The 14,385-nt window shown below is 43.4% G+C and overlaps 1 protein-coding gene across 1 annotated transcript; it reads right to left on the bottom strand.

Moving 5' to 3' along the window:
* Positions 1–641: 641 nt before the first annotated feature.
* Positions 642–14,367, bottom strand: MRPS18A (mitochondrial ribosomal protein S18A; the record flags this gene model as incomplete). Its single annotated transcript, XM_009082366.1, has 4 exons — positions 642–712; positions 1,491–1,614; positions 9,955–10,059; positions 14,329–14,367. Coding segments are annotated over 4 exons (339 nt in total), but the record flags the coding sequence as incomplete, so codon positions are not given.
* Positions 14,368–14,385: the final 18 nt, after the last annotated feature.

The following is a 14,385-nucleotide window of genomic DNA, read 5'->3' as shown; positions in this document are numbered from 1 at the left end:
GAGCACCCTCCTGCCGTCGGGGGCTATAAAGTACCTGAAGGGAGACAGTGGCTGGCTCTTCTAGTCACTAGTGCCCAGTGACAGGACAGGAGGCAATGGGCACAAATTCAAACAACAAATTATGTCTGAACATACACTGTCTCACTGTGAGGATGGTTCTCTGGAACAAGCTGCTCAGACAAACTGATCCAACCTTGGATATACTGAAAACCTGACTGGACACAGTCCTGAGTAAGTTGCTCTAGGTGACCCTGCTTGAACAGGGAACTTGGGCTAGACAATCTCCAGAGACCTCTTCCAACCTCAGCTACACTCTGGTGCTGTGACTCCACCTCTGTGGCATCCTCCTGTGACTGCCTTACTGATTGTTAGTGATGAGGAGGTGAGCACAGCTGAGAAAGGGCAGGCAGACTCTAACGTGTAGCAGTTTTAATCCTGTGTGGCTAAATGGATTGTATGAGATGTGGCTTATCCTTATAAGACTGACAATAGAGTATCATGACAGATCTCACTTCTCAGAAATACTACGAGTATTCTTTATGAACCCTGTTGCCCGAGGCATGTTTTACCCGGTTATAAGGAACAGCTTTTCCTCTTCCAAACTATTCCTGAAAAAGAGAAATGTAGAAAGACAAGACTATTCACCTGTTGAGCTTGGGTTTCTTAGAAACATGCCCTTCAGGAAGTGGAGGCCTGTGGTTTGGCAACAAACCTGAAATAGAAAAAGAAAGGTGTGAGAATATCTTGCAGTGCCTCCTTGCTTCTACAGCATTCAGAAGTCACATTATACCTTGTAAGCCAGGCTACCCAGGTCACTACTGGGATAGTACAGAAAAAGTTCAAATACAGCAGAAGGAGTATTTTATTTTTAGTCACTACTGAATCTGCATCCCAGTTAATACCCACCAAAGACACTGTCACTTGGGCTCACCACAGAGACTTTTGCAGGGACACACAGCACTGGTGTCTAATCAGATTCCGTGTCTCCAGGATGGAAAATCTGACTATTAAAATTCTCAGTCCATTTAACTCAGATACAAATGAAGTACTAGGCATAAAAATCAGCACAATACTCCGAATGTGTCAACCTGGGTCCCATTCCTGGGGTAAAGTAAAAAAAGAATTGTCACATGGCAGATGGCAGAGAGGTACATGTTACTAATGGGGTAGGTCAAGGTTATGCTAAATCATGTAGTTTCAGAAGCAGGTATTTAATCATTAGGTACTAAAAACTGAGCCACTTCCCAGACCTTTCTTCAACAGTAGTCTCATCCACAAGGATAAATGTCTGTTGCCAAGGCAGAAGCCAAGCAAGCAGAACAAATAGTCTCTGGTCTGACATCCTGTCCCAACACTTGGACCATAGTGAGCTTGCTGCATGACTGGATAATGACACCTCACTGAGCCATACCAATTGGGCAGGAGACTCACCTTGAGGAGTTCTATAGGTACCCCACAGTAAGTGGTTGTCTCAGGCAGAGGGTACGTACCTGCACGGTGAGCCATCTGCACACAGACAGCAATCTTCTTGTGCTCCTCCAAACAGAGGCCTGTGACCCTTCGTGGCAGCATCCCTCCATCAGAACGGATAAACTGACTCAGCAGCAAGACGTCCTGAGGGAGGAAGAGAAGGGCAAAACCATCAGTGCCACACTGTGACTCTAGATGTTGCGCTGATCTTTGCACTGTGTACAGAGCTCAAAACAATACAAAAAAAACCAACGATTCCTTCCTATGCATTTTGTCTGCAGCTTGACAGCATGGCTTTTGCTTGGTGTCACTGCCTGCCAGCTTAGCTCAGTAAGGTCACTCAGATGGTTTGAGTCTTCCCCTGACTTCACTACTGTAAACACATGATGTCAGCTGCAATCCCTGCTCCTTCACCGTTTCACTACTTGCTCCAAGATTCTTGCTAAGATAATGTGTCCTAGGTACTCAGGCATGGTTACACAAGACCTACAGATGGTTGGTGTTTACACAACTTGAAATGCCATCACAGCTGCTATTCGAAAGGTCACAGATATGTTAGGTCACCTCTGGCCCCCTCCTTGCTCCCTCAGAGCAGGACTGTTCTCTGCTATCTACTCAAACTTTTATCCAGTTTCCCATGGTGGAACTTCCCTCATGTCTCTCTGAAGGGGTGGAGAGCAGGGAAATGATCCAAGATCTTGCATGAGGAAGCTTTTTGTAAGAAAAGAACATGTGCTGATGAGAAAGGCCTAATAGGATAAACTGCTGTCTTCAGTCCTACAACTGTGTGTGCATTAGGTGGGGCTGTGTCAGCCATGCTGGATGAAGGAGCACTCAAATCATGCCGAGGATTTGTTCATGATTCAAGAACCATTTAGCCTACACTGCTGTTGACCTTTCCAATTAAGAGCTCTAGAAATGTAAAGCACTCCTAATAAAAACAAAATTAAAGGGACCTCTAGGATCAGATAGCATCACAGGGCTGGAATGACAATTTTTTAAACACAGCAGCAACAGCTGTTGCACGAGTGCTGTACACAGTACAACAGGCCAGTACTCAGATACATCCTCTCCATTTTCACACACAGCACCGGCACAAATGTACCCCTCAGACCAATATAGGCAGGTTCCCTTGACATCCTGACATCAGCACAAATTGGCACAAAGGTCCTCTGGAGACTCTGTGCTTGTTTTTTCCCCTTCTGTTGACAGACTTGTTGCTGGTTGGGAGTTTACTTCTCCATCCCTGTGGTAAATACGTTCATAGTTGAGGTAACTGAACCATGCAGAGATTGCCTGCAGGCTGAGGGGACCTGCCAGTGAGTGCCTGGACAGAACAACAATTCAAACAAGGCATGTCAGAACTTTACACCCCTCGGCCAGGGCAGGAGGCAAGAACAAAGAATACTTGTTGCTTTTCACATTGGGTGACCCTGACTGCCTGTTCACAGATTTGCAGACCTGCTCCCACCCCCCATCTTTGCTCTTTTACAAAGAGCTCCCTGGAGCATTCCTAGCTTCATTTACTGCCCTTGCAAAAGCAAACAATCAGGAGTGAATATAAAATGAGTGTTCAGAAATCTAGCTATCTAGGAATTATTCATCCACCTCCACTGCACAAGACCAGCTCAGCTGTGAAGGGGCCTGCTGGAATTTAGGATGGCCTTCTGGTAATGACCAGTTCTGACAAATCCTAGCATAGAATGGTATGGGTTATAAATTACCTTAAAGATCATCCAGTTCCAACCCCCCTGCCATGGGCAGGGAAACCTTTCACTAGACCAGGTTGCTAAGAGCTCCATCCAGTCTAGCCCTGAATGCTTTCAGGGATGGGGCATCCACTACTTCTCTGGGCAACCTGTTCCAATGCCTCACCACCCTCACAGCAAACAACTTCCTCCTAGTATCTAATCTAAATTTACCTTCTGTCAGTTTAAAGCCATTCCTCCTTGTCCTGTCATTACACACTCTTGTAAATGGTCACGTCCCTCTTTCTCGTAGGCTACCTTCAGGTGCTGGAAGGCTGCAATTCGGTCATCCCAAAGCCTTCTTTTCTCCAGGCTGAACAATCCCAATTTTCTTAGCCTTTCCTTGGTGGAAGGGTGCTCCACCTCTCTAATCATCTTGATGTTCCTCTTCTGGACTCACTCCAACAGGTCTATATCCTTCCTGTGAAGGGACCCCAGAGCTGGATGCAGCATTCCAGGTGGGGTCTCACGAGACTGGTGTAGAGGAGCAGAATCACCTCCCTCAAGTTGCTGGCAATGCTGCTTTTGATCCAGTCCAGGATCCAACTGGCTTTCTGGGCTGCAAGGACACTTTGTCAGTTCATGTCCAGCCTCTCATTCACCAGCACCTTCAAGTCTTTCTCGGCCGGGCTGCTCTCCACCTGTTCATCCCCCAGCCTGTATTGATACTGGAGGTTGCCCTAGCTTAGATGCAGCATCTTGCACTTGGTCTTACTAAACTTCATGATATTCCCATGGGCCCACTTCTCGAGCTTGTCCAGGTCCCTCTGGATGGCATCCCACCCTTCAAGTGTGTCATCTGCAAACTTGCTGAGGGTGCACTTGATGCCTTTGTCTTTGTCATTAATGAAGGTATTAAATAGCACTAGTCCCAATACAGACCCCTGAAGGACATCAGTTGTCACTAATGTCCATCGGACTCAGTGATTGACCACTACCCTCTGGATGCAACTGTCCAACCAACTCCTTATCCATCTAAAGGTCCATCCATCGAATTTAGAGAGCAGGAAGTTGTGGGGGACCATGTCAAAGAGTTAACAAAAGTCCAGATAAATGACATCTGTAGCCCTTCCCATGTCCACTGACGTAGTCATTCCACCATAGAAGGCCACTTGGTTAGTCAGGCAGGACTTGTCCTTTGTATAGCCATGCTGGCTGTCTCAAATCACCTCCCTGTCCTTCATGTGCCTTATCATAGCTTCCAGGAGGATCTGATCCATGATCTTCCCAGGCACAGAGATAAGGTTGCCAGGTCTATAGTTCCCAGGGTCCTCCTTTCTAGCCTTTTAAAACATGGATGCAATGTTTCTCTTTTTCCAGCCACTGGGACAAAGTGTTGCATTTACAAGTGTTATAGACAAAATTTAGAAGAGTTTTATTTATTTTAGTTTTTGTGGTTTGTTTCTGTCCTTCTCCCTCCCAGCATTCAATACCACCCTCACTAATACCATCATGACACACAGTTTCCCTTTTGCCTCATCTGGCTTCCTTTCTAATTCCACTTATCTACAGTGAATGTGGGTTTTTTTATATTTTACAATGAATGACTGATTTTCAGATCCGGCTCTTTTGAAAACAGGCAGGATAGGTAGACAACTTCTCACTGACATGAAATGACTTATTGGGCACCATAGAGAGTGATGCTGTATCCAAAGAACAGGAAAAGCACAGCTGAGCAACTAGCATCAAGCTCCTGGGAGGCTGTCTATGGTTAAAACAGAAGCAGAGTGTCCTCAGTCTGGCTAACACATGCCCCTGCCAAGGAGAACAGTAACCAGGAGACCAGACTGTGCCAGCTGCATTGGTAGAAACTGGATGGAGGCCAGCCAAACAGTGCAAAGGCACTGACTTTTGACCACTCCTGAAATACACTGAATTGGATTCAGGAAACCAGAGCAAGACTACATCCCTTTTTTTTCCTCTTCTTTAGCCATCTGGTTCTTCAAATCACCAACAGCTCAATTTGCCATTTAGCACAAACATACCACTTCCCTAAGTGAAAAAGGACTGTTCAGCTCCAAGTGCCTAGAAAGAGAAAAACTTGCTAGACTTTGCTACTAGCCTGCTGCGTTACTCTATGGAGAAGAGGCAAAAACAAGCTGATGGCAAGTTTGAGGCTGCTCCAGTCCTTGCAGCCATGAAAGTCTAAGTAGGCCACAGGCTCTTGTGAAGGGTGTGTGTGTGGTCCAAGTGATTTCTCATATTACCACACCTCATGGAGTCACAAGCTTGTTATCAAGTATTTCCATGGAGAGGGGAGAGGTGGGAAGCAAAGGGAGATAATCTTTCTTTTTCTCCTCTTGGGAAAAAAACCCCAAGAAAATCTGTTCTCTGTTATCATCTCAGACCAACAGTGTCACCAACTGACCAACACCCTTGTGTGGCAGTCATTTCTTAACTGAAATCATCTATGTCTCAGCTGCTGCAGCTCCAAATTGCACTCACACCATTTGGCTTAAAATGCTGCACACTTGACCAAAGGTGTGTCCATTTCGGAAGATCCCCCACAGTTAACAGGCCAGGTGCCTCTCTCCTCACACAGATGTATCTTACCACTGGGAGAAAGCAGACAGGTACAGCCAACTTTATGGGGCAGCTGTGAAGGGAAGTGAAAAAGTATGTGGAGCAGTCAAAGAAAAAATATGTCTGGCAAGTTCTCATGGTGCCGTCATGTTCCATGAAATTCACATTTTGTGCTAGTGGACAGCCAAGCCTGTAACCACGGATTTGCTTTAATCACTGGACAGCTCCCATGAGGCTGGGCCCAGATTCCCACCCCTGTAATCTGCAGCATTTGATGAAAACAACTTGGATTAAATTAATCTAGGGCTAATAGGCAGAGGTTGTAGTTTGATTTCCTCCTAACTGTTGCCAAAGCAAGATGACATATTTACTGCCTACTCAAACTAATGATGTTTGAAGTGGATAAAAAGGGGAAAAGGAAAAACAAGTTCAGTCTTCGCTTCTAAAAGGACTGGACAAACTTGCTATATGAAACAGTATACACCACACATTCTTATGAAGAGATGGCAACCAAAATGCAGAGGCATCTCTGCACTTTAATGCCTGCAGAGACTTTGAAAAGCAGCATCCTTGACTGCTTACATGCAATTCATTAAAATCTCCATTTACTGCAACAACAGTTCTGTCTGTGCAGCCAAATTACTACTGAGCTGTATTGGACATGTCTGCCAGTCATTATTTCCAGTTACACAAGAGTCTAGTTTTAACTTTCTCCCTTGCTCTTGGGAGTTGCACACCATTCTCCAGGCACTTCTTAACAGCATTGCAGGTTTCAATCCATTGCATCCTTACAATGACAAAAATATTTTTTATCTCCAATGGATATGAAGAAAAATCAACTGAGACGTCAGTTTCACTGGACAGATACACACAGATCACAAACTGTGGGAATTCATACCTTAGGCTCTGTTAGCCTAAGCCACGGCAGAGACTGGCAAAGACAACTGCAGCCCTCCACACCACAGCTGAGGCAGGTTGGAATCATGACCTGCTAGTGCTCACAATGCCTGTTCAGTTGATTAATAACTTTGGAGACACTGGTCCCCCAGTTCTCTGACAGCCAGAGTAACTCATTATGCCACTCCTTTAGACTGTGCTAGTTGCACATGACAAAAGGAAAGTCCTGTGAGGTCACATTACTCAGCTCCCTCAGGGGCTAATTCAACACTTCCCTTTTCATAGTGCCTCATTCAGCCCAATTACAAGCGTCCCAAGCAAAAAACCTCACACTTTCCCTTCTGTGCAACAGACTGATCTCGGCTTATCAATCTCAAAGGAACCACTGTGATCCATCTATTCTGTTCCCTTACCAAGCACAGTTTATAGGTTATGCTGTATGAACTAGGCTATATCTTCAACAAAAATAGCCATTCTCAATTTACAGACATTTAGGACAATTAACCACCAGTGAGTAAATTGTGCCACTGTTTAATTGCCCATAGCCTGCACTTTAGTACTTAAGCATTTCAAGATTCTGCTGCTCATCACTGCTGCAGCAAAGACTAAAATAGCAGAGTGTGCTTTAGTGCAGAAAAGTGAGATTTTTACTCACCTTAACATTTAAAATCCTGAAAATCTGTGACTGGTACAAAGCATTCAAACACATAAGGGACTTAGACAAGCAGAAGAGGTGGTCAATGTCAGAACTGAAATTTCTCCTACTTCTCATCAGTCCCACAGAGGGATGCTTCTAAATATGAGGTAAGAAACTTCTACAGTTCTGAAACACCAGTTCACACTGCTCTCTTTAGCTTTTTGTCCAGGTTCTCCTCTGCTCTACAGAAGGAGTACTGGATATATGCAGTGTATATGCCAGATGCATAAGCATTCAAAAACTGTGTGACAGCTGATATGGACACATTCCTAGATTGTTTCTCAGGACCACAATTGCTTAGAAATTATCTTAGCAATGATCCCCAAGACTCTGGCTGCAGGACTTCTCCTCGCATTTGGTTTTCTCTTGCCTCCTTACTGAACAGTAGAAATCAGGATCTAAGAATCAAAGTGAGGTGTGGAAGAAAACTCCTAACCTCAGATCACTTTACAAACACATGTAAAACTCAGAAGTTGGGACCAACTTCTAATCTTGGAACTCAGGCTCTACAGGATCATGCTGGCTAAAACAGCTTCTTTGGTTCTTGATGGCACTATTATCTCTATGTGCAATAGAGTCTTCTACCACAGGGAGCAGTTGAAAATGAGTCTATACATTAATTTCCAAGATTTAATCCACTCCCATAGCTCATTTCAATCCCTGAACATCAGTTTATAGTTTCTCTGGAGTTGTTAATGTGTGACTCATAGAATGCTTTCTGTAAATCTCTAGAATTACCTAGTTCAATGACGCTGTTGACTTCTTGCATTTAAAAGTCACAGAAAACTGTATTAACCTTCAGAGAGCATTTTGCATTGCAAGTGATTGGTTGGGTTTGATTACAACACCATTCAGCAATCATGAAGAAGAAAAGAGTTGCAAGAAAGCACTGCATTCAAACATGAGCAACACAAAACAAACATGATCTGTTTTTGTAGTATTTCCATACTTATTATTTGTCATTTCACCTAATTTACCATAATCTGCAAATTCGTTGTATTTCCAGGTTTCACTAAGGAACACTAAGTACTACCTGTCCCTGGTTTATTTCACTGTTTAATATTGTACCCAGCCTGAATCAGAATCACTGACATCACTCAGATCCTAAACAGCCTCAATTTCTGCAACATATTTCACTTACATCTCATATCTGTTGTTTCACCTGTCTGGAGTAATTGCAAGCATTTTGTCTGGCACTATTACTGCACTCATGGGTTCTTCATAATTCATGAGTCGCAATTAGTCCTATTCAACAGATTATTTGGTTTTACTCCTAGCTGGGACAATTTTGCTTGGAATTTGCAACATTTTATATACTAACTGCCAATCCTCAGCATCATTCTCCTTCCTGTCTCAACTATTCAGTATTTCACTTGCTATTTTCAAACCATTTGGTGATTCCTTAGGATTTTTTTTATGCTTAAAAAAATTCCTACAACTGAAGTAATATAGTTGTGAGCTAATGCCCTTAAAATCTTGGGGCAACATGCAATCCAGGCCTGCTAGTCTGTACCTAATTCAATGCTTATGTTGTATCTGTACCAGTTTTTCCCTGTTGTTTTATGTTTGCAAGATTGCCATAGCCACACAGATATTAAAACTTCTTGTGTGTGTGCACTAGGACTACATGCAAGCAGCTTAGTCATTCTGCAGCCAATGTGGCTTTCAGTCCCCTTCTCCTCTCATTAGCAGACTTTCTTTCTCACAGAGATTTCTTTTTCTCCAATGTATTTGTATCTCTCTCACTCTAATCCTATTGACATTAACTTACTCTGAGTTTTCTGTTGCCTTATCTTAGTAACAGCATGTTCCTGTCTGGTTTTCTTCTTTTCTAATTCCAGTGCTGGGTGTTTAGCTTGCAAGGGGGACACCTAGTCCCCTTGTAAACTCTGTGTTTGAATGACCCCTTGTAAAGTTACATTCTGTATCCTCTATCTCAGGTTTCTTATTCTAAAGTGTTCTTGACTGCTGTGCTTTTGTTTTAAAGCACTACAGGATCTCCCTCCCATCTTCAAGATTAGTGTTAGTTATCCTCTCATTAGTTAATATACTTCTCCTGAGCATTTCCTGCAAAAAGCTTGAATAAAACCTTCTGTTGCAAGGGATGTAAAAATGTATGCTCTCCTTCATACTCATCAAGAGTTTTAGAAGTTACATGAAACAGTTATTAACTTAGTGGACAATGACCCAATGAGAAATTGTAGTGCTTGAAGGCATATAATTGATCTAGTGAAGACTTCTGGCCTCTCTGGAGTTAGAACAGGCCTGCATGTATTGACTAAATGCTACATTCCAGTTTGATTTCCCTGGGAGTGCAATGCTGAAAGGCAGCTGGACACAGAAGAGATACATGGCCTTCTCACATCAGATGGCCATGTATGTAATTCCAAATCTCCTATTTGATACAAGCTCATCCTTTTTTTTCCCAGGAACACCATCAGGCAAGGCAAACAATTACTATGTGTGAAGTTCTTGTTACACCCAAGAGAAACAGAGATGGAGTTAAGTATCTTTACTACACCCAGCAAAAGACAAGAGGGGCAGGTTGTCCCTACACAGATCTGAGAGCATCATTTATGTGGCTCTGAGGATGGAGGAACTCTCCTTCATTAAACTTACCACATAATCATATTTATGCTTCAGGTTCCAGCGACAGATGGGACACTGGCCAGAGGGGTTTGGAGGAGTTGGTGCTTCAGCATCCTCTATAATTCTCCCTTCAATCTAGGAAACAATTCAAAGGATATAGTGATCAGGCATAGCTTGGACATCTACCTGCACCTGTGACCTGAGAAATACTTTTCATCCAGTCCACAGTACATCGACCACTACTGCAGAGATGTCAGGGGAACAGTATCTGCATTATTCAAATTATTTTTACACAGATATACCAAGCACTTTGGAAATACACAGACTGTAGGGGGAAGAACAAATCCAAAGGGCATAGACAACCCATTGGCAAATTCTTGTGTATGTTTTACTAAATGTGAACTAGGTGACAGTCAGTGTGAAGTTCTCATATTGGCCTGAATTCTGTTTATTTGAACCATCATGCCTTGAAGTTGTACTGGCCCTTTAGCCAAAAGCTAAAAATGAATTTTTTTTCTGGGAATATGGGAATGTCACAGAATAGTAGATACATGCTGTAGACTAAAACATGCAGGGGCTTGCTAGATTATGAATCATCAACAGGAAAATTCTGAGCAAAAGTTAAATTTAAGAAAGGATTGTTAGATGTCTGAGGGATTTGTGGTCTTCTTTTTTTAATACACCAATATTTTATTCAGTTTAATTCTCTGAACAGTTCTTTTATGAGATTATTTCAGAAGAGTAATGAGGCTGTTGAAGGGTCTCAAGCACAAGTGCTATGAGGAGAGGCTGAGGGAGCTGGGGTTGTTTAGCCTGGAGAAGAGGAAGCTCAGGGGAGACTTTATTGCCCTCTACAACTTCCTGAAAGGAGGCTGTAGTCAGGTGGGGTTTCGTCTCTTCTCCCAGGCAACCAGCAGTAGGACAAGAGAGCACAGACTCAAGCTCTGCCAGGGGAGGTTTAGGTTGGGTATTAGGAAGAGATTTTTTACAGAGAGAGTAGTCAGGGATTGGAATGGGCTGCCTGGGGAGGTGGTAGATTCACCATCCCTGGAGGTTTTCAAGATGAGACTGGATGTGGCACTTAGTGCCATGGTCTAGTAACGATGGTAGGGTTGGACTCGATGATCTTTGAGGTCTCTTCCAACCTGGTTGATTCTATGATTCTATGATTTGCAGTTCAAGCATCTTGGTACCTCAAAGAGACAGTATTGTCAATTTTTCGGTAAGATTCCCCTCACACAAGTGGAACAGCAAATCTTCCAAAAACCAAAATGTAACTATGAATATATAAAGTGTAGGCCAGTATTTAATTTTCTATTCATCAGTATTTTCTGGGAAGCTGATATATCTGGTCTTGATTCTTGCCAGTCTTGCTTCAGACAGTACTTTGATTGTAATTCCATCTTGGAAATGAATAACAATTCAGAATGCTATGTCAATATCAATTTTTCTTAAGATAAATTTCATTAGTATAGGTTTTGGCAATTACTCCCCAGTTGCTGAGGACTGTCAATCCACTCAGCTGCTACTCAGAGGGAGTATAGGGGCTCTATGTTCTCAGCATGCTGATGAAATCTGGATTTCTTGGGGATTCATTATCTGCCTCATTTCAAACACTTCAATACTGATAAAAACAAGGACACACAGAAAGATGGATTTGGAAAAAGCTGATGCAGAATTGGCAGGATAAATGGAATGACTAGTGGATACACTGAGAAGCCTATCAAACCTTTGGTTTGTCAATTTACACCATTTGTACAAGATTTTCCTCATCTAAGGACACAGACAGATCTTAGACTGATGCCAGGATATTATACAGTAAAAATATCCAAATCTCCAGGAAGATTTTTTTCTATAAAGGGCTCTGCTAATGTAATGCATACCGTTTTCACCTTAAGCCTCAGTTAATGTTTTGGGACTTTGAGATTATAATACACTCTTTGTTAGGAGGTGCAGTCTCAGGCCAAGGGGTAACAGATTCAGATTGAAGGAGAGGAAATCTAGGCGAGGTATTAGGAAAAGGTTTTTTCCTGTGAGGGTGGTGAGACACTGGCACAGGTTGCCCAGGGAGGTAGTGGATGCCCCAGCCCTGCTGGTGTTCAAAGCCAGGTTGGATGAAGCCTTGAGCAACCTGGTCTGCTGGGAAGGTGTCCATGCCCATGGCAAGGGGTTGGGACTACATGATCTGTAAGACCCATTCCAACCCCTAAAATTCTGAGTCTATGATATACATCCCCCTTGAAACTGACCAAAATACAGAAATTCACTGAGTATTTGGTTGGTGTGCACGCTCCCACCTTATTTTGGTTAAAACAACTTCAGGGCATGCTTGTAAGCTCTTCTCTTTAGGTTTCTAGGCAAAGATTAGTTGGTCTGGCACTTGAAGACAAAGAAAAGGTACTTTCCATCACACCTACTGTCACACCTTAAACTTACTTTTGTTGACAACCTTAAGAGATCTTGTTAACTGCGATATATTTTAGATATACAACATCTAATAGAGTAAGTAACCTGCTCCATGCAGGTTTCAAACACAACAATGTCCACTAATACAACAAAACTTTGGACAGGATGTATTTCTGACAAAAATACTCAGATTTCAAAGGCATGAACAAACAGGTTTTGTCTGTTTCATTAGTAGGCAAAAAAAGTCTATCCCCTTCTTATCATACGTAGATTAGCATTTAGGTGCACTGTCTTCTAGCTATTCCCAAATAATTCCTGCTCTACTCTCATTGTATTTATATATTTCAAAATACCTGTGCTACCTGTCTTCAGCCAAGGCAGAGATTTCTACTGGCATATGTAATGTGAGCAGAATAATAAAATCTCCTTTCCCCTCCAGTAATTCCGGTGCTTCTTCTAAAACACAACAATTCTCTTGATAAATTGCAACAGATCAGATGGCGTTAATTAGATAAACTTCTAATTCTACTGCTTTGATCCCTTCCTTCCTGTCTTAGACCATTGTTGAGAAGGTGTTCTCCTTCATCAGTTACTTCAGAACTTCTGTTTTATTTTCAGGAGTTGTTTTGCTTTAGCTTTTAAGGTCTTCCTTTGGCAATACTTCATTCACTGAAAATTTTTCTTTACAAAGTGCATTTATTGTAATATGCAAGCTTTGTATCACCTGCAGTCACTATGGCACACACACAGTGACTAAGAAAACGCAACACAAACCAAAGGCAAGTGATCTGTGTGGCACATAGCTGGTACAGTTATCCTGTGATGCCACATTAGGCCACCAGCCCAGGATTAAGTGAGAAAGCCACTTGGCCAACCTCCTTTGTGCCTGTCCGTACTCAAGATGATGCCAAGTGATACCAGTGTAAGAAACAAACCCATATGAAGTTCTTGTGTCTGGTGTTTAAGGTTCTGAATGCTTTTGGTCAGGGCATCCAACTTTACTGGGGGTGTAGTGACGGAGGGGTTTGGTGCTCATGGATGGTTCTGACTGGAGGCATCTGTAATCGGCAACAGGGTGACAATCCTGCCCTTCAGCAGCCAAATCCTCAATTGCTTACCTAAACTTACAAGACATTCCTACCACGGTTTTGCCTTCACACTCTAAGATGTCTTCTATAGAACAGTTTTAGGGGTTGGAATGACTCTACAGATTATCTAGGCCCAACTCTCCCTGCCATGGGCAGGGACACCTCCCCACCAGACCAGGTTGCTCAAGGCTTCATCCAGCCTGGTTGTGAATATTGCCAGGGTCAGGGCAGCCACTACCTCTCTGGGCAACCTGTGCCAATGTCTCACCACGCTCATAGGAAAAGACTTTTTCCTAATACAGGGGTTGGAATGACTCTACAGATTATCTAGGCCCAACTCTCCCTGCCATGGGCAGGGACACCTCCCCACCAGACCAGGTTGCTCAAGGCTTCATCCAGCCTGGTTGTGAATATTGCCAGGGTCAGGGCAGCCACTACCTCTCTGGGCAACCTGTGCCAATGTCTCACCACGCTCATAGGAAAAGACTTTTTCCTAATACCCAGCCTAAATTTCCCCTAATTTGAACCCATGCCTTTCCCTCAGGTCCTGTCACTGGTCACCAGGGAGCAGAGATCAGAGCTGCCCCTCCACTGACCCTCATGAGGAAGTTGTAGATTGCTATGAGGTCTTCCCTCAGTCTTCTCTTCTCCAAACTGGCCACCACTCAGCCTGTCTTCACAGGGGAGATGCTCCAGTCCTCTTATCAACTTCGTGGCCTCCTCTGGACTTGCTCCAACAGTTCCAAGCCCTTCTTAGGTTGAGGCAGAAAAGTCGCCGGTTTTTTTTTCTTAACTTGGGGGTGGAACGGAGGTAAAGGGCGGACGGAGGACACACACGACTGGAGGCTGAAGGCAGGAGAAAGCGACACCCAAGGCAGCTACTAAGGAAAAAGGGGGTGCAGCGACTTACTGTGGTCGTGTTGCCTTCAGTCACCTCCACGACTGCAAAAAGAAGAAAACAAACAGA

Source organism: Acanthisitta chloris, unplaced genomic scaffold (assembly GCF_000695815.1).
Source record: "Acanthisitta chloris isolate BGI_N310 unplaced genomic scaffold, ASM69581v1 scaffold4249, whole genome shotgun sequence".
Classification (NCBI taxonomy): Eukaryota; Metazoa; Chordata; class Aves; order Passeriformes; family Acanthisittidae; genus Acanthisitta; species Acanthisitta chloris.
This window is presented reverse-complemented; position numbering and strand designations above follow the sequence as displayed.